This window comes from Rousettus aegyptiacus, unplaced genomic scaffold (genome assembly GCF_014176215.1).
Source record: "Rousettus aegyptiacus isolate mRouAeg1 unplaced genomic scaffold, mRouAeg1.p scaffold_m13_p_14, whole genome shotgun sequence".
In the NCBI taxonomy this organism is placed as follows: Eukaryota; Metazoa; Chordata; class Mammalia; order Chiroptera; family Pteropodidae; genus Rousettus; species Rousettus aegyptiacus.
In genome coordinates this window covers 9,713,877-9,738,947 of record NW_023416289.1, presented here as the reverse complement: position 1 = coordinate 9,738,947, position 25,071 = coordinate 9,713,877, and the positions used below count along the sequence as shown (strand labels likewise).

Sequence of the window (25,071 nt, the reverse complement as noted above, 5' to 3'; positions counted from 1 at the left end):
GCCAGAACCTCTGGCACCTCCCCAGTGCCTGCCCAAGATGCCCACCCCCTTGGAATGGAGACCGGGGCCCCAGATGGCCCCAGTTGGGGAGGATTTCTTCGTGGTCATCCTTTGTGTTGGTCCCTTTGTCCTGTGGCTCTAGGCCCAGAAATGAGGTGGGGTGAGGGTGCACGCACATAAGCCACAAGGGAACTGGGACGTAAGGAGCCATCGCGAACAAGCGTCCAGGAGAAGGCCGCACTGAGCTAGGTTCCGGTTCACGCGTACCTCAATGGGGCGGGGGGCCGTGCCCTCCAGCAGGGCCACCATGGGGATAAGCAAATTCACATCCTCAGTGGGGGGACAGTGAAGAGAGGCCCAAGAGGCAGCAGGACTGCCTCGACAGCTATATCTGCAGCAGCTAGAGATTACTTCCCGCTGGGCCTGGGGTAACTCGATCTGTAAGAATGTGACACTTGATTCTGCAGACAGCCCCTCTGGGCCAGGGAGCAGAGACTGTTTGCCATTCCAGAGTCACTCCAACCTCCTGGGCCAGGTTGTTCCAGGCGAGGACCCAGAGCAACCAATACACTGCAAACAACAGTAGTTCAGCGAGGCCTGCCCTTGAACTGGGCTTCTCACTGAAGGCTCAGCCTTTGCATGGGGCACGGGAGCTGCCTAGGAGGTTCTCAAGAGAGAGGACAGTAGTTCGAAGGTGAGGCTCATAAAAAATCGTCATAGAGTAATTACAGCTGCCTTTTCCAGTTCTCACCCACTTCCCCATAAGGACTCTGCAAGGACATAAGGGAAGTCTGAGTTCAGCAAAAAGACAGCTCCCCGGAGGAGGCTTTACTGCAGCCTCCTGGACCCTGGCATCTAACGAAGTCAGCCCATAAGGTCTCTGTAGGCTGGCTGGTACTCTGGGTTCTTTTCCACACATTCTTGTTCGGGGCTTTGGGCTTTGGGAGCTATATTCCCTTGCACAACCAAGCTTGACTCCCAGAGACCCCACACCCTGCGTGTTTCATGCCAGTGTGTGGCCATCGTCCCCCTGGTCTGAGAAGGAAGTCATGACTACTGCAGGGGTCCTGGGCCAGGAAAAGTGATGGCCCAGATGCCCCTGTGCGCCACTCTGCTTCCTCTGGTGCCGTCCCTGAATTCTACACTTCCAGTTAGAAGTCCAACCCACAACACAGTGACTATAGTTAATAACACTAAATTATGTGCTTGGAAGTTGGTAAGAGTAGATCTTAAATGTTCTCGCCACAGGAAAGGTAATTATGTGAGGAGATGGAAGTATTAGATAATGCTGTGGTTGTAATCATTTTGCAGTACATAAGTATCAAATCAGCGTATACACCTTAAACTTACACAGTATTACATGTCAACTACATCTCAATAAAGCTGCAAAAAATTAAAATATAAAAGCATCTACAAGAGTTAAAAAAAAACCATCATGTTATACCGAGATAACTGGCTACCCATCCACATGCAAGAGAACGAATTTGAACTCCTTTCTCACCACATACAAAAATTTTAATAGATTAGAGACCTAAATGTAAGAGCTTAAAAAAAAAAAAAAGTATTCTTAGAAGAACGCATATCAGTAAATCTTTCTAATCTTGTATTTGGTAGTAGTTTCTTAGATATAACACCAAAAGCACAAAGAACCAAAAAAAAAAAATAGACTTCATTAAAATTTTAAAATTTGTGCTTCAAAAGATACCATTAGGAAAGTGAAAAGACAGCCCACAGAATGGGGGAAAATGTTTGCAGATCATATATGTGACAAGAGACTCATATCCGATTATGTAGAGAACTCTTGCAACTCAACAATAAAAAGACAATAACTCAATTTAAAAATCGGCACAGGATTCGAATAGAGACTTCTCCAAAGAAGGTAAATATCCAATAAGTACATGAAAAAGATATTCAACATCATAATCATTAGAGAAATGCAGATCAAACCCAAGAGATACTACTTCCCATCTACTGGGAGGGCTATAATCAAAAAGAGCTACGTATCAGCAAGGACATGGAGAAACTGGAGCCCTCATACGTGGCTGGGAGGAATGTTAAATGATGCAACCGCTATGGAAAACTGGCAGTTCCTCAAAGGTTTAAACAAATTCTTCTGGAAATATAACCAAGAGAAATGAAAACGTGTTCACACAAAAACATATATGAATGTTCACAGCAGCAGCATTCTTAAAAGCCAAAAAGTAGAAACAACCAAACGTCCACCAACTGATGGATAAAATTGTATATCCATACAGTGGAGTATTACTCAGCCATAAAAACAGATACGGGACTGATACATACCATGACATGGGTGAACCTTGAAAATACGCTAAGTTAAAGAAGCTGCATACTATATGATTCCATTTGTATGAAACGTCCAGGGTAAGCAAATCCATAGAGATCCAAGATTCATTTATGGTTGCCAGTGGCTAGTGGATGGGAGGATGGAGGATGACAGCTAATGGGAATGAGGTTTCTTTTTTGAGTGAAGAAAAATGTTCTGGGATTGTGATGGATGCATAACTTGGTGAATATACTGAAAAACGCTGAATCTTATACTTTAAAAGGTTAAACTTTATGGCATGTGAGTTATATCTAAATTAAGCTTTTTTTAATGCCCTATTAATGTTTTGAGCAGGCAAAGTGAGGATTCCTGCTGTCGCTAACACCTTCTTGTAGCAGTGCCGTTGAGGTCAGCATGTGTTGGAAAGGGGGAAACCCCAGGGGTGCGTGAATACCCTGCATTGGGAGCATCCAGACATCCCGTCAGCCCCGTCCTGGTCCCCACCCCACCCCCGTGCTAGATGCCTTGCAGAGGTGGACTCTGCTGCGGGGAGGGGAGCGGGAGCTGCATCTGGGCCTCTATGTGTCCAGCTCCAGTGTGCTGCTGTTTCTGAAGCCACCTCAGGGCTTTGAAAGTTTTTAGAGTAAGGCTCTAGAAGAGCAGCTTTGCCTGAGGATGAGGGAGAATGTCCGATTTCAAAACATTAAGATTGAAACCCTTGGTAATATTCTGTCAGTGTGTGCTGCCTTAAGTGGATGCGGATATGATTTACCTACACTGGGAAAGGAGTGTGGCTTCTGCCTCAGGTTCGTTGGTTTTGTTAACCACCGAGATGGTGGACCTGTCTAACCCCTCCTTTTTTTTTCTTTGACTTGTCATTTGTTAAAGTAAAAGTTTGTTTTTAAAAAAACTTCAAAGCACCAAGCAGGGAGTCTTACACTTGGGAGGTGTTCACTCATCGGGGAGCGGCTGGGGGAGGAGGGTGGACAGGCAGGTGCGTATGTTTGCAGTGAGCCAGATTACATTTGCCTGTACGTACTTACCTAGTCCTTGCTTTTTTGCTGTCAACCTGTGGCCCTTGATTAAAGATGTCCCCTCATCTTGTTACACACAGACCCCGCCGCCACTACCACCTTTTTGGCATTTACGGTTTATGTTCTGTGGGGGGGTCCCATCACCCTGTGGACACAGATTAAGTCCTGGCTCTGTCCCTCTTTCTGCAGGTACCAAAGGCTTAGAATGTTCTCCCTCCACTCCCACCATGAACTCCTACTTTTATAAGTTCATGATCAACCTTCTCAGGAGGTTCAGCAGCGAACGGAGACTGCTGGAGGTCCGAGGCGCCTTCATCATCAGGTTAGCCGTGGTTTTTCATTTTCACACCGCGCGGGGTTTCAGAGCAACCGTTTTCTCTTTCGCTTCTCTCGCCGCCTTTCCTGACCTTTGTGTTCTTGAAAGAAAGAAAGAAAGTTCCCCCCTTCACACCCAGTTGCTGGTGCTACCAACATGAGGCAGGTGAAGTTCACCATTTTTTAAACAAATGAATTAGTTTTTCACTTGTGAGATGTTTTCTTGTTTGAGGTTAAATGGCTTCTCATTAAATGCGCTGCCGGAGTGTTTGCGAGGAAAGTAGTTGAGCCAGGCGGATCGCGTACGGGGGCTGCGCTCGGCGCCCCACTGCCCGCAGTTTGGCCAGGGTTGGAGGCAGCAGTGGCTCTGGTGGAGCCAGGTACTTGTCATGTTAGCCTAGCCCTGCACAGTCCCTGGGCTCTGGCCACAGTCACTCAAGGCCTCGAGGACTGTCATCAGCAGTAGCATGGCCAGTAGTCTGGCCTTCTGCCTCCGACTCAGCTCCAAGGAGCAGGGTTACCAGAAAAGTGACCATCGAGCCAACAAAATCTAGATGGGGCACAGATTTTTCCAGGCTCCCCAACAAAGCCAAGCGGAGGAGTTTTCCAGAATAGTCTGGCCCCAGAAGCTCTGTGGCGGTGGTTATCACCTCTGGCTATGTATTAGGTCACCAGAGAAGCTCAAAAAAGATGATAGCTGGGCCTCCCCCAGCCAGTGGTTTCAGAACCTCCGGGGTAACGGGGGTGATTAGGGCACCCAGGGTGCTCGGGGAGCAGACTAGACTAACGTGTCCAGGAGTCAGGGAGGCAGCGAGAGGGGGAGTTGGCGAGCTGGAGCAGGTTCCCAGCGGGGGTCCAGCCTGCACAGAGGCTTCCAGTGGAAGGAGCGGACAGCGGGCAGGTCACTTTGTCATAAACCAGAAGGCAAGGGGGAGAGGCTTAGCCTTGCGGGCCATACTAAAGCTTGGGGACCTTGCATAGAGGTCACAGGAGGCCACTGCAAGGGCTTGAGCAAGGGAACGGTGTGACCAGATTTCTCTTCTTAAAGATTACTGTGCTGCTGAGGGGGAACAGAGGGAGGAGGGCAAGACGGGCGTGTGGGAGATCAGCGGGGCGACCATTGTCCAGGTGAGAGGTGGCGGCGGCTTGCTGGGGGATAGGGAGAAGCAGCGGGATCAGGAGTAAGCAGGAAGTGTCATCGGTTGGTGATCGAGTGCGTGAGGGGGTTGGGCGTGATACCAGGACTCTGGTGTGACAAGCGGGGGGACGGTGGTGGCAGTCCCTGGATGGGAGCCCTGGAGGAGGAGCAGGGAGGGAGGAGAGTGTGAGTTTAAATTCCTTTGGGGGCGTCAAGGAGAGCTGCTGAAGAAGAGATTTGCTATACTTGTCTCTCAAAAGAGGGCCCTAGGCCTGAGATACAAATCTGGAAATTGTTGGCATAGTCCTTCATTTATTCACACATTCATTCATCCAGCAGATATTGACCGAGTGCTGAGTCTGCGCGGTACCATTCCAGGTGGTGCCCTTGGGGAGTTTCCGTCCTTAGGGAGTGAGAACAGTCAGTGGTAAGAGGGCGGGGAGGGCCGGGGAGGGGAGAGGGCGAGGCAGGAGGCAGTGAGAAGAGATGGGGCCTGAAGATGGTCTCCTGGGAGGCAGGGAGAGGGAGCCACCAGGCCTTAGCTCAGGGGCTGAGGGCGGAATTGAGGGCACCTGGGGAATAGGCTCAAAGGACTCAGTCGAAGGAGGAGACAGGCTAGCCTGACCAGAAGGACAAACGCGGAACCATAAAGTCCCCGCTCATTGGGAGGAAGGGGCTTCTGACAGTCTAGACTGCCCAGAAGTGTGCCGTGGTGGGAGGTGTCACCGCGCCTTTGGCGTTCGGAGCCGGACCATTCGTGGCAGGGGCTGCCCTGTGCACCGTAGGGTGGTACTTAGCAGCATCCCTGGCCCTTCCCACTAGAGGCCAGTAGCATCCCACCCGTCCAATTGGGACAGTCAGAAATGGCTTCAAACTTTTCCAGTGTCCCCTGGGAGTAAAATCACCCCAACTGAGAACCGGTTACAGAGGGACAGAAATGGATTCTTGTTCTCATTGGCCAAAAGAGGAAAATTTCTGATTTTTCTTCACAGTTGGGGATTGAAGTAAAGGTTAGATGCGGTACAAGAGGACCCCTCACATACCAGGAAAATAACAGACAATCTCCTTATGAGTGACAGTTAACTATCTGTGGTTTTCCAGATTGCAGAGGCATTGGCCCTCTGCTGAGCTCTCCTCGCCTGGAAGACTCAGGGACCAGTGAGGAATGAGGCCTTTGAAAAAGGCGTCCATCCTAGTTAGTTCCCTCTCTGGAGGATTGAGCTATAACAGCTTCCTCCAACCTCTCAGCCTGGCCTTGCGGGGAGGGAGCTTGCAGGGAGTGAGCAGCACCCCCAGACTGCACCAAGCAGGAGTCTGGCAATGCGGGCTCCATGAAGCTGGCGGCCCTGTCTCTGCCGTGTCCCCATTTACAGCCTGCAGGGCAGTGAGGCTTCTCTTGCTTTGCATCGCGCCCCAGACATCCAGGCCTGATGGGCATCCTCATTTTGCAGAAGGGAAATGAGAGGAAGCCGTGTACCTGCCCAGCTTGGTCGCAGCTGGGCGACGGGCTGCTGCCCTCTGCTAATTCTGTCATAGCTGCCACTCTGTCTTTCTGTGAGAGAGTGCTGAGCCAGGTACCTCAAGGGGTCCTGCACAGCCTTCGAGCCGAGACCACCTGGGGCCAAGCTTCTCAGAGGAGCTCCTCCCTCCTCGTCCTCTGGGGGCCCCGGAGACCCAGCGTGGCTGTCGCCCGCTATTACAGGGCTCACGCCCCAGTGGGCCACACTGGGGCCTCATGGGCATCAAGCTTGGCCTCACTCTCACCCCACACAGCCACAGAGGTCTCCTAGCCCTTAGTACTTGCACAAAGAGCCAGGGCTGGGACAGCTGGCACCTTGCGGCTGGGCCCCTCACATGTGTTGTCCCTCTTAGTCCTTTGCTTCATTTGTCCATCCTGCCATTCCCCCAAAGCAGCGCCAGCACCTGTCAGTACGTGTTACAGCCGACAGCCACCTGGCCCAGCTTCCTCTGGGCCACCCTGGTTCTGTGGACCTGCTGCCTATTAGGCCAGCTTGCCAGGCCCCTGCTGGCCAGCCCAGGGCACAGTCCGGGCCACCCAGGCTGGGCTGTCAGGGCGCACATAGTGCAGCAGCAGGCCCGGAGGAGGCCCTGGGTGTGTGCTCTCCTCCTCCCCATGGTCAGACAGGGGCCGAGGCCCTTCAGCGGAGGTTTGCCCAGGACAGGCCCTCGGGAGGTCCGCTACCTGCCTGCTTCTCATTGTGTTTCCTTATTTTCTGCTGAGGGTTTTAAAGAAGAGCATAATAATGGTATATATAGACTGCTGAGATGAAGCCAGAGGCCTAATAAGAAACACAGTGAGTTAACCCTCCCCGTCTGGTGTTACACAAGCTATAAGTTGCTCCTCTCAACCCCCGAGGTCGAGCATTGAGAAAGAAAGGAAAGAGATTCTTCTGGCAAACAAGTCAAGAGCCATTATTTCTGCAGTCATGTGTTTAGCTCAGAATCCAGGGGCGGCTGCCATCTCCAGGACGAAGGCATCTGGAGTTCTTGAAGACAAACATCTGGCGGGGGTCTCGGCTTTGAGGAAGACGCGTGATTTCCCTCAGGACCCGGAGCGTTTCCTCTCCCCGGGAAGCTTTCCCAGGCTGTACCTCCGTGGGGGGTGGGAGTGCTCCCCCCACCCTGAACTCCACCCAGGCCCCCGGGCAGGTCAGACATCTTCTCTGGATCCAGATGGCCTTGTTATCTGGTGGGCATAACAGTGTAGACTGAGTTTGGAGAAGCCGGTGGCTCCAAAACCTCATCTCGGCCAGACTTGCCGAGACCTGCTCCCAAGCCCACGTGAGGACAGGAGGGAGGGGGTGCTGAGAGGGGGCTGCCGCCCGCACCTCCAGCCCTGCCGTGCCCACACCCCCTCCCCGGGGCTCCCCCGGGGCTCCCCCGGCGCTCGGGGCAGGATCAGGAGAGCAGCTTCCGGAGTCAAACAGACTCGGGTTGGAAGCCCAGGCCCTCCGTGTTTAACTGCATGATGCTTTCCAAGCTCATTTTGCTGCGAGCGTAAAACAAAGATGGTGCGCGCCTGCCGTGTGCGGGGAGGGCTCCGTAAGACCGCGCATGCTGTAGCTCAGCACAGCTCGACGAAGGGCCGCTGTTGTTCGCCTCGTGACGTGGCCTCGGCCTCCCAAGGTGGTCTGCGGGGAGGGGCACTGGACTCGAGAGAGGGTGAAATAATTAAACCTTCTGTGCCAGCAGCTGGCTCCGGTGCGCCCGGCCTGCCGCCCCAGCACCCGCGGCGCCCACCAGCGGCCCGGCCCAGCCCCGTTAAAACAACTCTGCCCGGGGTGGGCGTTCGTGTACATTTCCCTCCTCCAGCCTCTTCCCACCCTCCACGCCAGTGCAGGCAGGACAAGCGCAGGCCTTGTTTTCCCATGAACCGTCCACTTCTACCCAGTAGAAAAGGCCAGGAGGGAGAAAACGCAGCCTCTTTGATAAACTGCGATATGAACTCCGGCGTAACCCAACAGCTGGGATCTTTACAAGGCCTGCTTCTGTGCTGGGAAAGGCGCGGGATTGAGGACACCCCGCTCTGCCGGCCAAGAAGGCCCTCTGGCCAGCCGTCCTTCGCCTTAATCAGCTGAGCCTCTTCCCCTCCTCTTCCTCCCTGCCGCTTTGCCGGGGCCTGGCCAGAGAATGCTTTCTTTTTAACGAGGGACTGTGCTGTGAACTCAAGCGCTCCAACCCCAACCAGCCCAGCTGATGGTGAATGAGGTCCCAAGCACCCCTAAGGGGAAAGGGGTGCCCCTGAGATAAGGCGGGTGTTTGAAGAGGCTGGGCTGGGAGCCCGGGCGGGAGAGGGGGAAGCAGTCATGAGGCTTCGTCCTTGAGACCCGGCGCTCCCCTCCCGGTCTGCATAAGAGCCCTGTGTTGGGGGCGGGCGGCGTGGGGAACTGACTGGCCACTGAGGTGGGTGGTGGGGCAGGGCAGCCAAGGCCCAGGAAGCCACTGGAAACGGGACTTGTTTTTAATTGCAGGGGCTGGGGGGAGGGCCTCAAGAGAAGAAGCTCTCTTTCATCCGGTAATTGGGAAATTCCACTTTGCTATCCTTGTGCGTTCTGCCTGTGAAAAAAGCCCTCGGCTAGGGCCAAACGGCCACCGCGCTTGGGGCAGCTCACACCAGCTGATCGCACCCGACCCCGGCTCCCCCGTCACCCTCTGTAGCCTCCTAGTCTCAAGTTAATTGGCATAAGGTATATATCCCTTTTACTCTGTCTGTCTATGTATGTCACCCCCCACACACACACCCCTGGGGCATTGGCCAGACCCCCCAAAAGTCCATTGTGCCAATGCCGATAGAAGATGAATCAGTAAAGTGGCAAGACCCAGACCCCTGGTTCAGTGACACTTGAGAAAAGCATGCTCTGCCTCCGGCACGGCCTGCGGAGGGCTTCTGAGAGGTCCCGCCTGCCCCCTTCCTCCTGCCCCTCTAATGGATTGCGTTCATTGGCTCAGAACAAAAATAAATTGCTGTGACAAACATGCACCAACCTAAGTCTGTCTGCGGGAAGAGGCCCTGATCCACTACCCAGAATGTGGGCAGGTTCTGATCTTTTATTAGTTAGTAGCCGTATTATTGGGTCCCCAGCCGAGGGGACAGAGACAAGACGTTGAACAGAGCTAGAGGAATTCTTCGAAGGAATTTCTCACATCCGTCTCCTCGGTTTGACGTCAGTCTGCTCCTCGTGAGAATCTTCTGGAGCTTTCCACCGCCATTCTTCTCCCTGGCCCTGAGGGCCGGGGCCTGGGTGCTTTGTTGAGATACAGGACAGTAAAGAGAGTGTGTGGCAGAAGCTTCTTTGCACAGCCCGCCCTTGGCTGATCTCCTAATTGGGGACAGCTCTGAGGGAATGCGAATGGCAGGCGCGATCGGACATACCAGAGAGAGTCCTGCCCTGGAAGACAGAAAGATGTCCCTGTGAAGGGCAAAATTCAGAGAGCCCAGCCCGTTCTATTTTTATTGTCCCCTAATCCCTGGCAAAGTGCCAACATTCCAGCACTTCACAGAACCATCTGTGATCCAAGGGTGGTAGGAAGGGCTGGGGGACCTGGGGGACGGGCCAGCATCTTTGCCTCCTCCAGGCAGTCCCCACGTTGTCCGTGGAGCCCGCTGTCATGCACACTGGCCCTCCCTGTAGAAGCGATGTGTTTTCTTCTGGAAAATGGAAACACATGTGTTGGCCTTGCTAGGCCAGGCTGGGATTGATTATGTTTAGCTGGGGCCGGGGGGTTGGGGCGGGGATAGAGGAAGTGCCGGCCGGAGGGAGCCCTGCGCAGTGTGCTCCGGAAGTCTGGGGAGCTTTAGAGCGACGCGTCCCTGTGTTTCAGGGGTCCTCCTGGATCCCTGTTGATGAGGCAGCAAGGAGGCCAAGGGTCCACTCGCTCTGAGCAAGGCTTGGGGTGGGGGTTAGAGGTCACAGGAGAACTTGGCACGGGGAGGCCATGGGACCCAAACAGCCCTCTGAGCACGGAGCCAGCCGCCTTGCCCATCAGCCTGGAGCCCCGGTGGTGGGGGTGAGGACTCGGGAGCCAGTCCGTGCCCACCCCACAGGCATGCCTTCTGGACTCCTCATCACTTGGGTGCTGGCTCCTGCTGAGCCCTTGCCAGCCTCTGATTAAAATGTGTGGTCTCCACACCTGAGAAGCATCAACCCCCCAGCCCGATGGCTCGGGCAGCCAGCAGAGCTGAGGGGATGATTGTCAGGAGCTGTTGCCAGGGGCTAAGAACTTGATAATGAATTTCTTTCTAAGGGTTGAGAGGTTGTTTGGGGATGGAATATGCAGTTCTCTGGATCTGTTTATATTTTACCTAAGGATGCCAGGAAACTAACAAAGTTTTGACCTTGGTAGCTCAGCTTGGTTAATTAGCAAGTAGCTGATGGGTATCGTAATGTCTCCTCTTAATCAAATAGCAGCAGGTTTGGAATTGGCCCCTAGAAGGCATTTCCATCCTCCCGCCTCCTTGGGGCAGGACTGCATCTGAGCCAGGACAGACAAAGGTGCGTCCTTAGTTTTAAAGTGCTTTTAAAACCCTTCTAGAGCAGCAGCTACTGAGTATAGCCTGTTCGTTCACTGTCGGATGCGTTTTCTCAGGAAGCTCTTTCTTTCATCCTGTATCGCTTCAGCTTAGATATCTTAGGGCCGTCCTTGGGGGCCCCCCGTGTCTCTCTCTCCCCACAGGTGTTTTCTTTTAGCCGGTAGCCACAAAGGCGATGTCTCTCTCTTTCAGTCTCTCTCTCACTCACACACACACACACCTCGCCTTCAGGAAAATACACAGAAGCGTTTCTGTCACATGCCGTTTGTGAAAGGCCATCCAGGCCACCCGCCCCTTCCACACAGAAGGAGAGGTCCCGTCTCTAACCATGGACCATGGCTGTGCCTTGGAGGACCCTGTCCTGGGACAGCCTTGACCTCACCAAAAGTCTCTTGGGATCTGAAGTGGATCGTGGAACTTTCTTTTAAAGTTTCATCTTCAGCTCCCAGGAGAGTACCGGCTTTGGGTCTGCCACTGTCATCGTCTTGCATTTTAATGCCTACGTAGCACCGGAGCATCTGCCCCCAGCTCCCTCATCCCAGCCCGTGGGGTGTCATCCCTGTGTTGGGATTTGCTCCACAGAAAAGTTATGCAGCCATCCAGGGACCCAGCGCTGAGGTTCCTGGTTGTCTTCCAGACTGGGTAGTAGAGGCCGTTTGGGAAAACTGCCCAGTTTCCAGTACGGACTTTGCTCTTCCACAGCCCTCGTTGGGAAGAAGCTGTGCTCTCTCATGGCGTCTTCCTTTCGCCCTGGGTCATTCACCCGCTGAAACCCCACCAGGACCCTTGCTGATGTGACCTCCTCCCCCCCAGGGCTCCCGTCCCGCTGGCCGCCGCCTCTCCGGCGGAAGTGAAACACTGATTAAGTCTGCGTGTCCGTCCCTGTCTTCCTTCTAAGCCCCCGGCCCTCCAGACTGCTGCTCGGCCATTATCCTGGCCTACTTCCAGTCTATATTTAGATGACATAATCTCATTGGAACTGCCTGGCACTTGGACAGTGAGTGTCTTTCTTGGTCTAAATCTCAGTTTTGACTCTTGCTCAAGAGGACGTGTCCCACCCCCTCCTTCCTCCCAGATTATTTGTTTTTCCTTCTGGTTTATCACAGTTATTCACATCATCCATGTTGGCCTCTCTCTCTCTCTCTCTCGAGCTGAGTCGAGATGGATTTCAAATGCACTCCAGAGTCGTCTCTCATTTTTCCCTAGTCTTCCGTCCAGCGTCCTGTGCTGTTTTGAGTCTCACCTCTCACTCTTTCCTTTCGGAAGCTGCTTTCCTGAGCACTAACTTTTACGTCTCTTTCTCCATTTCCTCAGAAGAGGTGCCATGTGCCCCCCCCCCCAGCCCACCCCCAACACATGCTGCAGTCACGTGCCCCAGCTCCGGCTCCGACACGCAACCGGCCTTCTGAACTTGGGGCCATCTGAGCCTCCTCGTTGCTGCCCCAGGGAGCTGCTTTTGTAGCTCGATAACGGGGCTCGTGTCTCCATCTCGCCCTCAGACTTGTCATCGGTAAACCCGTGGCTGCGGATGGGCCCTTCTGCTCCGCCCCAGGCCTGCTCTCAGCTTATCCAGTCCTTCCCTTAGAAGGAAGACAGTTGTGCAGACTCGAAGACTCTCAGCCCTTGCCAGTGCTTCAGAGGAGAATGAGCCTCAGAAGCTCTGCTGCGTCCCCTGAAGTCCTGACTTGTTTTCTGCTTGGTTTTGGCATCTCTTCGGTAGAGCCTTGTCCCTTCCCTAACTACAGAACACTTGTCCTTCCGTGGCCCAGATCTGTCTTCTGTCCTCTTCCTGATTAGGGCAAGGTGGCAGCCTTACGTCCCCCTACGCTCCGATGCCTGCGATGCCTTTTTTAAAATAAATTTTTTACTAACTCAGTGGCCATTTAGTGGCTTTTTAGTTTCTCCTGATTGTCTACACCATGTAACGAGCACTCAGATCAAGAAGTAGAGCACCCAGAGGTACCTTTCACGTCTCCTACCTGTTCTGACGCGGCTTATGTTTGTGAGGTTCGTCCACGTTAGACGTAGTTCACATTTCTGTGGAACGTTCCCCTGTGTGAAGATGCCACGATTCCTTTACCTGTTCTGCTGGCGATGGCACTCGGGTGATTTTCAGATCGGCCCTATTGTGAATAACGCTGCTGTGACTGTCCCTTCACGTGTCTCTGGGTGAACACACACATACATTTCTCTTAGCTATAGGAGCTGCTGGGTCAGAGACCGTACGTACGTTTAGCTTCAGCCGACACCGTGCAAAACCGTCGTGCCGCTCTCTGCTCCCGTTAGGGCGTGCGAGTCCGGCTGCTCCCCTCCTCGCCGGCCCTTGGCGCAGTGTCCGTCTTTGAGCGTAGCCGTTCCGCTAGGTGTGGCGTCACCTTGTGGTTTTAACTTGCATTTCCGAGGACCAATGACGTCGAAGAACCGCTCGTCGTTGATTGGCCTTTTGGATATCCTTTTTTGTGCTGAGCCTTTTCTAGTCTTTTCTCGTTTGTTTTCAGTGTTTTTCTTATGGATTTGTAGAAGTTCTTTAATTCTGGATTCAAGTCTTGCTCAGGTGTATATCTTATAATTATCTTCTACTCTTGATTGCTTCTTTAATGGTGTCTTTTGATGACGACAAGTTCTTTATTTTTAAAGTAGCTCAGGTGATGAGTTTTTCTTTACAGTGAGAGTTTTTTATGTTTTGTGGTGCTTTTTCGGGGTATTGGGAGCTCACAAGAACTAACCGTAAAGCTGCCTGATTCTGGTTGATATTCGTTAAGCATTCCCAGTGAGCTGGACACTGAGTACATTCCACCTAAAACCCAGAGTCATCGTTCCTTAGCCCTGGACAGGGTCTTGGAGGTCACCTTGCCCAGGCTGCTTGTGCTTTGTGCAAACAGAGACTCCTAGCCGCCCTCCACCCCCACGCGACTGAAACCCAGGAGCATCGGTATGGCCAGGCCAGCAGCAGGGTGCGGCCTAGAGCTGGAAACCACTCACCTAACTCTGTTGGTCCGCGCTCTTTGGGTGGCAGGAGGCAGGAGCACAAGCCAAAGGCACCAACGTGAACGAGGGGGCTCGGCTGGCCTGTACAGCCAGACCGAGGCCCAGGGTAGCAAGAGCCAGGAGCTCCGTGTTTCCCTGTGGCACCGTCTCTCTTCCTGGCCCTTGTTTGAGGTCAGCTTTGTCGTTTCGGTTTCTTCAAGTGTCAGAGGCAGGGCCACCCTGTCACATGGCCATCGTATCCCTGAGGTTACGTTCTAGGAGGAAGCTCTGATTGGCTCACACAGGGTCACGTGCCACTGTGGTGGGGTGGCAGGGGCAGGGTGCTGCACGTGGCAGCCCTGAGAGAAGCCCACAGGGCGTGGAGAGCAACAGCTCTACGGAGAAGGGAGCCGCGTCCCACGAGACGAGCGACAAGATGCGGAGCGGTGCGAAGCGCAGGGGCCTGCCGCGTGGCTGCTTTCCCGAGCGGTTTTCTCACATGAGCAATGACAACGCCATCATCGCCATCCCCCGCCCGTCCTCAGGAGAGTGAAGCGCCGCGACAGAAACGTGCTTAGGAGAGTCCGTCCGGCACCCGGTAACTGCAGAGAGCACCGGCGTGACTGTGAAGGTCACTGTGAACAGGAACGCCCACCCATCCTCCCTCCCCCTGCGAGTGTTTAGAGAGGGGAGACCCAGGAGGTGGCTGAGGAGGTGGGCGGGTCGCAGGCCCGGAGGTGGGCCTAGTGCCGGTTCCGTTTTCCACCCCCGCACTCCGCGGCCGCTGCCTCAGGCCTGGCTCCTCCTGCAAAGCAGATGTTCTGGAGTTGAGTGTTACTTTCTCCTGTTTTCTGGAGAATGGTAAGAAAGAAAGCCATTGAGCAAACTGGGGCTTGGCCCAGGTGTCCTTGGCTCTTCTGTGCCCCGCCTGGACCCAGCCCCATTCAGAGCTGCCCAGTCAGGACTGTAGATCGAATGTGACAAAACACCCTTGTCACCCTCGCGTTGAAGAGTATAAGGGTAGTGTTCCGTCAGGAGTGAGGGTCGGCTCGTTCAGAGCTCAGAGTTCATGGGAGTGGGGGGGGGGGTGCCTGCTCATGTCCTCAGGACGCGGTCTCCCCCTCACCTCCGCAGCTAGCTCTTCCTCCTCTGTCCGCCCCATCCTGGGCAGGCCGTCACCCCGCAGCATGGTGGCCACCGGCAGCTCTCTCTCACTCCAGCCTCAGTGGTAGTCCTAGGCTGGGGTCTCACTGGACCTGCCATTATGGCCAGAGAACGCCACGCCCTGATCGCCCAGGATAGGGTCGTGTGCCCACTCTCAGACACGGGAGCAGCTGCTTATGGGAAAGCACAGGTCTGGAACCAGAGGCCCGGGCCGTGGCCCTCGGGTCAGAAGACCCGCCCGGCATTGCTCCGTGGTCTCGGCTCCATCGCTGAGTGGAGGAGGACGGGAAGAAGGTCCCCATGGTGGTGGCTGCAGAACAAGTGAGACTCTTCCAGCGGCCAAACCCTGCACCCCCAGCAAGGATGCGGCGAAGCTGTGTGGGTGCCCCAGACCTTCCCAGAGACCGCGGTGGGGACAGGTGGGGAGTGGAGTGGCAGCTGAGGAGTTAGGCCTCCGCCTGGTCCCCTCCCTACGGCTTCCTGTGTTTGCAACATTGCACCTTGTCAAAGACTGGAAGTTGTCGCTGTGTCATCTGGGAATGAGTTGGGGGTTAGACACAGGGCCCCCCGGAGCCCTCTCCCCAGGATGGTAGACCTGGGCCGTGCATGAAGAGAGACCAGGAGAGTCTCGGTCTGGATTTCAGGCTCAGCTCCGAGTGGCCAGAGGGACCTTACCGGTGAGCTGAGTTCTTGCACACAAGGAGGAGGCAGACCGATTTTTTCGGTAAACATTTGCCGCAGGCTGCGTTCGTGCAGCAGCCCGGGCCGGGTTGACCTGGACCTAGCCACCGCGGTCTGCAGACAGGACACCCGGGTGCGGCCGGAGAGAGCACTGTGGAGGGAAGAGTCACTCCCACGGGGTTCGTTCTGCGTCTCTCTTGGGGCGCCTGTGTTGTGCCCGGCCCCACACGAGCCCTGGGCACACAGGGGACTGAGAGCTGGCTCCTGCCTTCACCAGGGTGGCAGTCTAGTGGCACAGGCAGACAGGTGACAGGTGACCAAGAGACGCGTGTCCCAGTGGGGGGGAGGGGCGGCGTCCTCAGGTCCGGGCCTGTGGGAAGAGGGTGCCCGCAGCTTCCGCGGAGCCAGAAGGCCGTGGCCCGGACCCCGTGTTCTCAGAGCGGAGCGCTGCCCTAGTTTTCCCTCTCCTCGGGCTCAGCTGAAGCTCCGCCAAGAATTAGCTTCCAAAGGCTGCCTGAAATGCGGTTTGGAGCCAAAAAATCTATAGAGCCAGTGCAGTCGTGACCTTATTGAAAATGCTTACTGAGGAAAATCAAGGGGATGGGATTTGCTGTTTTCTCTCTAAAAATTTTTAATCCATTTGGCCCTCCTGACTCCCACTGCTTTCCCCCTTGGCACGTTCCCTCCCAGGCCGCCCGCCCCCGCCCCCGGCCCCAGGCTGCTCATCTCTTCCACTGTCCACACCTCCCCCACCACCCGTGCATCAGGAATGAAAAATACCAGTGGGTAAAAATAAGGATCCTGGGTAGAGCCCTGGAAATTAGGCCACAGCTGTCAGGCCAGGCAAGAGTCGTCGTCTCTGAGAATGGTACTGCCAGGAGCAAGCGCTCGGCCCCTCCCCTGTGAGGATAGAGCAGAGTCCTTCCCGCCCCCTCAGTCCCTCCGGGAAGGGGCAGCTACCTAAGGAGGGCCAGACAATGCCTTTGTCACTGAGCAGACCTGTCCCGGAAACCTGTCCCAGTACCCATCCAGTGGGGACACCGTAGCGGACAGAGCTAGTCCCTGCCCGCCTGGGGATAATGACAGAGGCAGTGCTGTAGCAGCCTGTGTGACGATGCTCCGGGGAGCGGGTGGACTGGGGGGGGGGGGTGCCCAGCCCCGGCGAAGGGGTCCAGGGAAGTGTCTGGAAAGAGATGCGATCTAAGCGTAGTCAGGAAAATAAGTAGGAATTGGATGGAGATGGGAGGACAAGGTGTTTCTGATGCAGCAGTCGACTCAGAACCCCAGAGCCCAGTGCCCAGCACCCCAGGGAACTGGGAATGTGGCCGCAGGTCCCTGGCTGCCTCACAAGCAGCCCTGGGGAACCCTGTGAGCCACTGAAGGGCCCGCGAAGGCTCAAGGTTTTTTCCCGCCTTCTGTGGGTGTGTACAAGTTCCTGGGAGGAGAAACTGCTGACCCGTGGTCCCCTTGGCACCTTCAGGGTCGCACTAAGCCCCCACCTCTCCCAGACGAGAGAGAACCGGGCACTGCTGTGCCCCAGAACTTCCAGTGGACAGAGGGAAGCGGGGCCCGGGGCTCACAGGGTGGGGTGTGGGGCTCTCACTTATCTACTGTGACAGCCTTCTGCTGCCCCCAGCATCAGCCCTAGAAGCACCAAAGGTTAGTTAAGGAGTGGCTTAGGAGGCTGGCTAGACGAGGGGTCTGGCTGCCGCATCCTTCTAGAGGGTTCAGTGATGATGCGGCCAGCAGTTCGAGCAGACGGTCTGGATTGTTGAAAACCTTCTCAACACCCAGACATCCTCGTCCTGACTTGTTCAGCTTTTCAGGGGATGCTGCTCTCAGCCGGTTCATTCCAGGTGCCTGTAAATTCAGCCTTATCTGTTCACTTCATTTCTCCAGGGAAAACAGCTTTTCCTTCCTCTCATGAGCTGCGCTCCTCCCTTCTGACCAGCCCAAGCCCCTTTCCTGAAGGAGACACCCCTGCTCCCCGACCCCCGCCTCTGTCGTTAGCCCCCGGCCCTAACAGTTGGCCAGTCCTGGAGTTACCTCACTTCCTTCCGGCACTTGAAGCCTGAGCGGCTGCCCCGGCCCAATCCCCCTGCTGCTCCCCACCGCCCAGTAGCATAGTAATTGGTTTCTCAGATCTTCAGCTGTGCACCCCATCTGTGAGGATTTCCTGGTCCCCTGACCCTCCTCCGTAGGAAGACGTGTGATCTGAGTGCCGTGGGGTCCCCAAGGGGAGGGGCCGTGGAGAAGGGGCTGCTGCTTCAGTTCTCCGCCCCCCGCAGCCCCTCTGCTCCCACTGAAATAGCCACCACACCCCCGCAGCCCAAGGTCACACTCCCCCCAGGATGGGCCTCAGAGCCTGGTGTGACAGAGCAGCTGCCCAGTGAGATCTGTCTCCAGCTCAGCTCCTAAGATGAGTATCTGTAATTATAGCTCTCGGAAGGTCACAGCTTTCATTTCATTTTTGCGGTGTTTGGAAAAAAGTTCAGGCCTCTCTTAACATGTTCAGTCTTCCCAAGGCAGCTAACGGGTTTCTAGGAGAGAAAGGACAGCCATGAAAGATTTGCCCACAGGCCAAGCTCGGTGGCAGGAGGTGGGGGAGAGGCCAGAAAGGAGGGCGGGATGGATGGGTCCGGACAGGCGTGAGTGCCTGCGGGGGCGGGGAGGACAGGGTGGCACCGAGCCCCGGCGCCCTTTCACCCACAGCGGTGCTGCCTGTCAAGGGCCCAGAGCCCTGACTCAGCCTCCCCAAGGAGGCCGTCCGCCTGCCTGATCATCATCTGAGTCATGCTGCGATCGTCCCCACCTGCTGTCTCCCGAGTCCATCCGTCTTCCTCAGCTTGACTTGGCTCTGTCCTGCCCCCCAAGAAAGGGCACCTGGAAAGGCAGCCCCGAGACCCTCCGTACTTAACATTGTAGAAGGTGGTCGCAGGAGGCAAAGTGATTTAAATAGCCCAGAGGGCGGCCTGCCGTGCACAGCTGTGGTTTTTCGTAGATTCTCAGATCTCACCCTGGGTGGCCGCAGCGCACGGGTGACCCCTTGGCCACTGGTGTGAGGCAGCTTTCATGCGTTGGTTAAAGACGGGCTTTCTCTCCATTGATAAGACTTTCCTCTTCTCCTCAGTTCTATTTCAGGAGAAGGCGTCCTCTGGAGTAGGCACTCCTGCCTCAGAGTGGAGCCAGGCCTCTCCTCCTGCTCACTCGTATTATGCTAATCACTCCTTGCAAACAGGCAGACTTTGTAGGAGGTTTGCCTGGTTTTAGATGAAACCTACGCCTTTGAAGCAAAGAGCCACAGTAGCTAAAAATACCATTTCCCGGCTGTTGATCCTCTCATTTGTAAAATGCAAGTTTTCATTGTTAAATCTGCAGATCTGCAGCAGCAGCCGCCACCCGGAGTGGGGAGCTCTGCCATCCCCCGGGGAGGTGCCACTTTCCCTGAGCCCCGCCTCCTGCTCTGCTCCCCAGATCGCCATGGGTCCAAGGTCGTCCCCAAATGTAGAGGATGCTAAATGTACATATTTTTTTTAAAACCGTATTTATTGTTTTTTGAAAAACAAAGGATGCAGAAGAATATAGCATAAAATATAAAAACCCTGAACCACCACTTCCTCCCCCAGAAGTAGCCTCTGTTTTCAATCTCATGTACTCACTTGCAAAACTTCGTCTTCACATTTATAAATACACAGCTCCGTTCAGTGTGGGTCGCGCGTGTGGTTTTCCAGCAGAGGATCCTAGACTCAGAATTGTCCTTGCCTTGTTTTCACTCCTTCACACATCACTGAACAGAGGGCACCTCCCTCGGGATCTCGAACGTGTGGACACTACAGCCTAAACTCCAGGCCAACACAGAGTGGGTCAGGGTCACTCTCCCTCATCAAGGCCACCACACACATCACCGTTTCCCTGTATGGCAGCCTGGCCTCTGCTTGGTGGGCAGTGGCCATGTGGTGCTGGGGGGAGGGCGGGATGGCCGTCCCCCAGGAGGCCCCTCTCCTGCCACAGCTCTGCTGGGGGGAGGGGGCTCATCTTGAAAGGGGACCTGGGATTCGTCGGAAGCCCGCAGAGCACTTTCCCCAGAAGAACTCCCACAGACGCCTCGCTTCTGGGGCCCTTTCTCATTCTCAGGCATTTAATCCAGCGAAGATTTTCTGGGCTGGAAACTGCATTTCATGCATCTTAAAGTTCCCTGAAAATGACTGACCACAAGAGGAATTTTCCCACCTCCTGGCAAGGGGTAGAAGAGGATACGAGATACGAGTAAGAGAAGTTCCCTTCCCTTTGGCCACGAAGGACCGAAGGAGCCGCCTCCACGCCGTGCTCGTCCCGTCCGTTCTGCAGCCCTCCCCGCTCCCCACTCTGACTTTCTCCCCTTGTCCAGGTGACCCCGCAGTGAGGCTGCTCTGAGCTTTGCTCTTGCCAGAAGTGGGTATTAGCGTTTTGCCTCCCATTCCGTTTTCTGCTGCTTATCTCAGTGCCCTTAAGTGGGCACTTACAAAGAGCTACAGAAAACAATGTCAGTTCGCAAGATTTCATAAAACCTCCAGACTAAAGATTTGAAGGCCAGAGAAGCACGGGCTGGCCCAGCTCCCTAATCAAAGACAGTTCTCTGCTGTGGAAACCAAAAATGTAGCCAGAACAGCAAGAGTAGCACGAGCCAGAGGCCACGGCCGGCCAGCTGGGCTTCCTGCCCCAGGGCCTCCGAGGCCGGGAAGACAAGTCCAGGCTCGGGGCCGAGGAGCTACAGTGGTGGTGAGGTGAGGTGGCAGCAAAGGGTCCTCTGTAGGGACAGGTCTGGCCTGAGAATTCATCTCCTTTTCCCTCCATGGAACAGAGCAAGTTGAGGCTGCACACAGTGGACCCGGCCCCCGTAAGGTGGAGGCCAGCAGGGACATCGTGGAAAGCCAGGCAGAAACTCTGGGGAAAGCAGGATCTGGGCTCTGGGGAGGCGAATGGATGGTCTGTGGTCGCGAGAGGGAGGCACCTGGGGCCTTAGGGCCCAGAGCCCCGAGGCGGAGCCAGGCGCTGTCATTTGCATCCTTTGCGATGGCTGCTAAAATCTCCCCGTTTCCACGTTGAGAGCGGCCTGGACAGGCTGGTGGCAGTAGCAGTTTGGGGGCAGTGGTTCTCAGTCCTGACTGTGGGGTCTGCTAAGAGTATAAATCGCCAACTTCCCGCAGTGGTCCTGAGCGGGGTCCTGGTGTCCCCAACATACAGCCAAGTTCAGGGGTCTCTTGGGGAGGGGCTGTTTCCTGGCTTGGAGGGCCCTCCTGACCCCAGAGGGTAATTGTGTGACCTTTTGGATGGGCGAGGACACTTTTGGGACAAGGAGTAGTGCCTCCTCGCTGAGAGTTTTGGGGCTGAAGTCGTGTTTATGGAACCCAAGGGCCGAGCACTGAGATTGCCACGGAAGGCAAAGTGGCAGCCTCTGGTTGGAACCTTCAGGGCACAGTAGCCCCCTTAGGGGGACGTCCCACGGGAACGTGGGGTGGAAGCGGGTCGCTGTGATCACCACAACCGTGAGGACAGCCCCTTTGGGTGAGGAGTGTGGGGAGGGAGGCGTGTTGGCCTCAGCGCAGTGACCCCGTGAGTGAGGAGTCTGGGGACGGAGGCCTCGGCGCAGTGACCGCGTGAGTGAGGAGTCTGGGGACGGAGGCCTCAGCGCAGTGACCGCGTGAGCACCGCGCTGCTGCACCCAGGTCAGCGTGTGGCTTTACAGTTAGCAGGGCAGAGGTGGGGACCTGCGAGGCCTCGACAGCTGCGCCCAGTGCTGACTAAGGTGGGAGACGCTCACCGTCTGTGAATGTTTGTGGTCGGACAGGCAGCAGCGAGGAGTGATCCCGTGGCCTGGAACCAAGGCCTCGTTGGGAATCATGGGATGAAGTAACGGGAAACATGAACAGAGCAGCTTAGTAACAGGGAGGCTGCTGGGGACGGGCCGTCCCCAAGCTGCTCCCGGGTGCGAGGCATCAGCCCAGCCCAGGCTCCCCTGGCGTCTGGCACTTTTGTCACTTGCCTGCCTTGTTTCTCAGCTCACCCCAGTAGTTTCAATGGGGGTACATTTTCCTTTCCTGTCCCAAGACTCTTGACCTCAAGGGACCCTGCCTAACGTCACGTGCCGTGGGGTGAAAGGGTGTCTCTGCCCTGGACGTTTAAGTTGCAGGGAATTGGAGCCCTCAGTTAGGTGGAAAGGGGCTAAGACGGGGAGGAAAGGTCTGTGTCCTGTTGTGTGGCCCGTGACCGGTCCCTGGCTTCAGCTTCTTCCTCTGTCCCATGCGCGCATGGTCTTCGAGGGCCTCTGTGAGCCTGGCTGACATTGGCGGGAGCGGGGCTGGGCGGGCAGGTCCGGGGCCAGCAACGGTCTGCCACGCTGCCTGCGCGTGGGCCTCAGGGCCGCGTGTAGCCTCTTCACAGCCAGGGCCGCCACCTCCGGGAGACTGCGTGCATCCTCAGGGGGAGCCCCACTCGGGAGGGTGGGCGCACAGAGGGCGCAGGTGGGGAGAAAGGGCCCGTCGTGGTCCTCTCTGTCGGCCCGGGAGACTCAGGGCGTGGGGCTCAGGGACGCCGTGTCCCCAGCAGTGTCAGCCTGGATCCAGAGCACCAGCAGTGGCATCAAAACCCTCCCCCGGCCCACCTGCCCGGGACCCGGACTTAGGAGCTGCAGCTCCTCACAGAGGCTTCTGGGAGCCTGCTGTTGGAGCTACCCACACAGATTCCCCGCTCCCCGACCCCCAGGTCTAAGTTTGGGGCTTTGCTGCAGAGCCATGGGCACTGTTCCCAGACCCTGTCTCCTGCCTGATCCTTGGTGACAAACCATCGCCCCAGCAGGGCAGAGCTGAGTGCAGGCACAGGCCAGCTCTGTCCCGGCCAGGTGCAGTCAGTGCCTGCCAGCCACAGAGGCCACCTCAGGAAGAGGATGAGGTAGAAGGAGCTGGTTTGCAGATAAGCTACCCCAGAGCCACGGGAAGGTTCTGGAGAAACTTGGGCTCTGGTCCATTAGAAGGTCTAGTGATAATGTTGCCAAGGTGCCCCAAATTATCTGCCTTCCAGAAAAAGCACCGTCTGAGCCCTCTGCCACCTGGGCCCAGGAGCCTTCGAGCTGGGTACACAGTGAGGCAGCGGCTGAGAGCTTGGGCGCCGGGTCGGGCTGACCAGACGGACCCTGGCAGAACTCCAATCTGCTGCACTCTCATCTCTGTTCAAACGGGACCTGTCCCGTGTTAAAAGGATTATAGATCTGTGACGCGCTCACAGATGCTGCGTGTGGCCATTATTGGGAAGGAAGTGGTGACCCCTGTGACAGGAGGTGGGGGCCCGAGCCCCCCTCGAGGGCTGGGCATGCCCGTTTCCTGGAGGTGATTGTCATGAAGAACTAGGATTTCCTTTAGCGACCCATCCCTCTGTCCTCATTAGCTCTTAGTATTCAAAAGATGACACGCTCAGAAGCCGTGGGCCTCTCTACCAAGGGCGTGAGACTTGGGGAGATGCCCCCCCCCCGGAACACTCACACCGTGTCCCCCGCCGTCTTCCCACCCCCGGCCCGGGCCTGCCAACACTGCCTTTGCCCGCAGAGCCCAGCACACCTGAGCCGAGTCCCCGGGGCCCTCCCCGCCTGTCTCCTGGTGTCCCCATTCCCCCCAGCATGGTGGCCGTGCCCCTGCTCTCTGACCTGCATCCACCCATGTTCTAGGATATCTCCATGTGGGCTAGAAGGTGCCGCCGCTTTCCTGGGACACGCACCTCGACCTTGTCTGTCAATCAGACACCTGCTGAGTCCCCTCAGAGACCCGTCCTTTCAGATCCTACAAGCGCTTCAGCCAGAACCAGACATCCGCGGGAACCCCACGCCTGGTTCTCGGCCACCTGGCTCCGTGGGCCCCTGAGCATGCAGCTCCACACGAGAACTGAATTTCAGCACCTACGTGGTCCAGGCCACCTTGCCCCTCCTGGCAATTAATTTTCTGTTCCACGAACATTCTTCTCCCTGTCGCCCACAGAGGCCCGACCCTGGGCCAGGCCCGATGGGGTTTCCAGCACATCCTGCCTTGCTCGGGGAGCCTAGGTCGAGAAAGGAGACACTCACATGAGCGTCCAGAGCTGGAGCTCAGGAGTGGGGAGGGCTGTGCGGAGCGTGGGGACGGAGGTCGTGGGGAACTTAGCAGCAGAGGTGAAGGGCCCGCCCAGGGGTCAGGACAGGGACAGCTTGAGCAGAAGCCGGCAGGGGACTGGAAAGGTGCCTTTGAATGGACAGTGGGGGATGAGCTTAGCCAGGTTGCTAAGAGCACATGGAATTTGAGGCCAACTAGGTCAGCTGGGCCATGCACAGAAGGTGGCTTCTGTCCCGGGGAACAGGCAGAGCCCCTTATGTGGCAGGAAGGGCCACCTGACCACCTGGGCAGCGGAGGAAGTGGGTCACCTCTCCTGACTCTGCCCCACTCTCACCGTGGTCCCTAGAGCAGACCCCGAACCTGGAGAGAGGGCCCGGCATGGCACAGGGGACCGCAGCCCCAGCTACCTCCATGAGACCCCCTGGTTTTCTTGGCCACTCCCGCCCAAGTAAGGCGTTCCCTGGCGGTCTCCAGATGCGCCCAGCCAGGTGTCTGTGGCTGCCCAAAGTCTGGCCGTGCCGCCCTTGGACTCAGGGACGGAGAGCTAAGTGGACAAAAGACCCCTGTCTTCTTCTGCCTCCTCCCCGTCACGCTGCGCCCCTCCCTCCGTCGCCTCTCCACGGGCTCCAGCAGGACCCAGCAGAACCCGTCTCCGCGCCTCGTCCTCCTACCCCCACACCCCACCCCCAAGAAACTTTTAAGTCTATCAGACACATCAGCTGCATTAAACATGATGAATTTTTAAGGCATGAGTTGGCAGGGTTACCATGGCTGCCTCTGCCCTGAGGGGCACACTGCCGAGGACTGATTGAAATAAATAAAACAGATTTACAGTTTTCATACTTGGGGAGCAGAGAGCTGGAAGGGAAGAGGAGCGAGGGGGCGGGTGGGAGGAGGATCCGGTGAAACTTCAGATGGGAGGCCACTCCCTCCTCCCCCACCCTAGTGTTACGCTGACCCGAAAGCTGCCTTCTCTTTAAATTCCTAAAGGATCCCAGCTGTCAGGCAGGGACAAGGCCAGGAGGGTCCTTTTCCCGTGGGAATGGCTCTGGGCCCCTGTATTTTTTGTACTTGACATCAGGCCACACTTAGAGCTCTGAGACTGCACGCAGCTCTCAGGGAGGCCCGCATCCCGGTGGCCACTGAGAGGACATGGGCATCAGCCAGTAGCCGAAGGAGAGAGGAGTGGGGCCTGTCCGTCCATGCCTAGTGTCAGCCTGGTCAGGACACAACAGCAGGCGGCTGGGGGTGGATGGGGACGGCAGCCCGGCTAGAGGGAGAGGAGGAGGGCTCCGAGCGGGAGCGGCTCAGGAGGGGCAGCC

General features: G+C 56.2%; 1 protein-coding gene across 4 annotated transcripts in view; it reads left to right on the top strand.

Moving 5' to 3' along the window:
- VAC14 (VAC14 component of PIKFYVE complex) overlaps positions 1–25,071 on the top strand; it is a 93,861-nt gene that overhangs the window by 52,270 nt on the left and 16,520 nt on the right. For 3 of the 4 annotated variants that reach the window (XM_016164442.2, XM_036231376.1, XM_016164443.2), the window contains exon 14: positions 3,508–3,640. In XM_016164442.2, the coding sequence (XP_016019928.1) occupies positions 3,508–3,640 (133 nt within the window). Of the gene's footprint in view, positions 1–3,507; positions 3,641–12,322; positions 12,699–25,071 lie in introns of those variants that run through there. The other variant, XM_016164444.2, reaches the window with a different exon arrangement.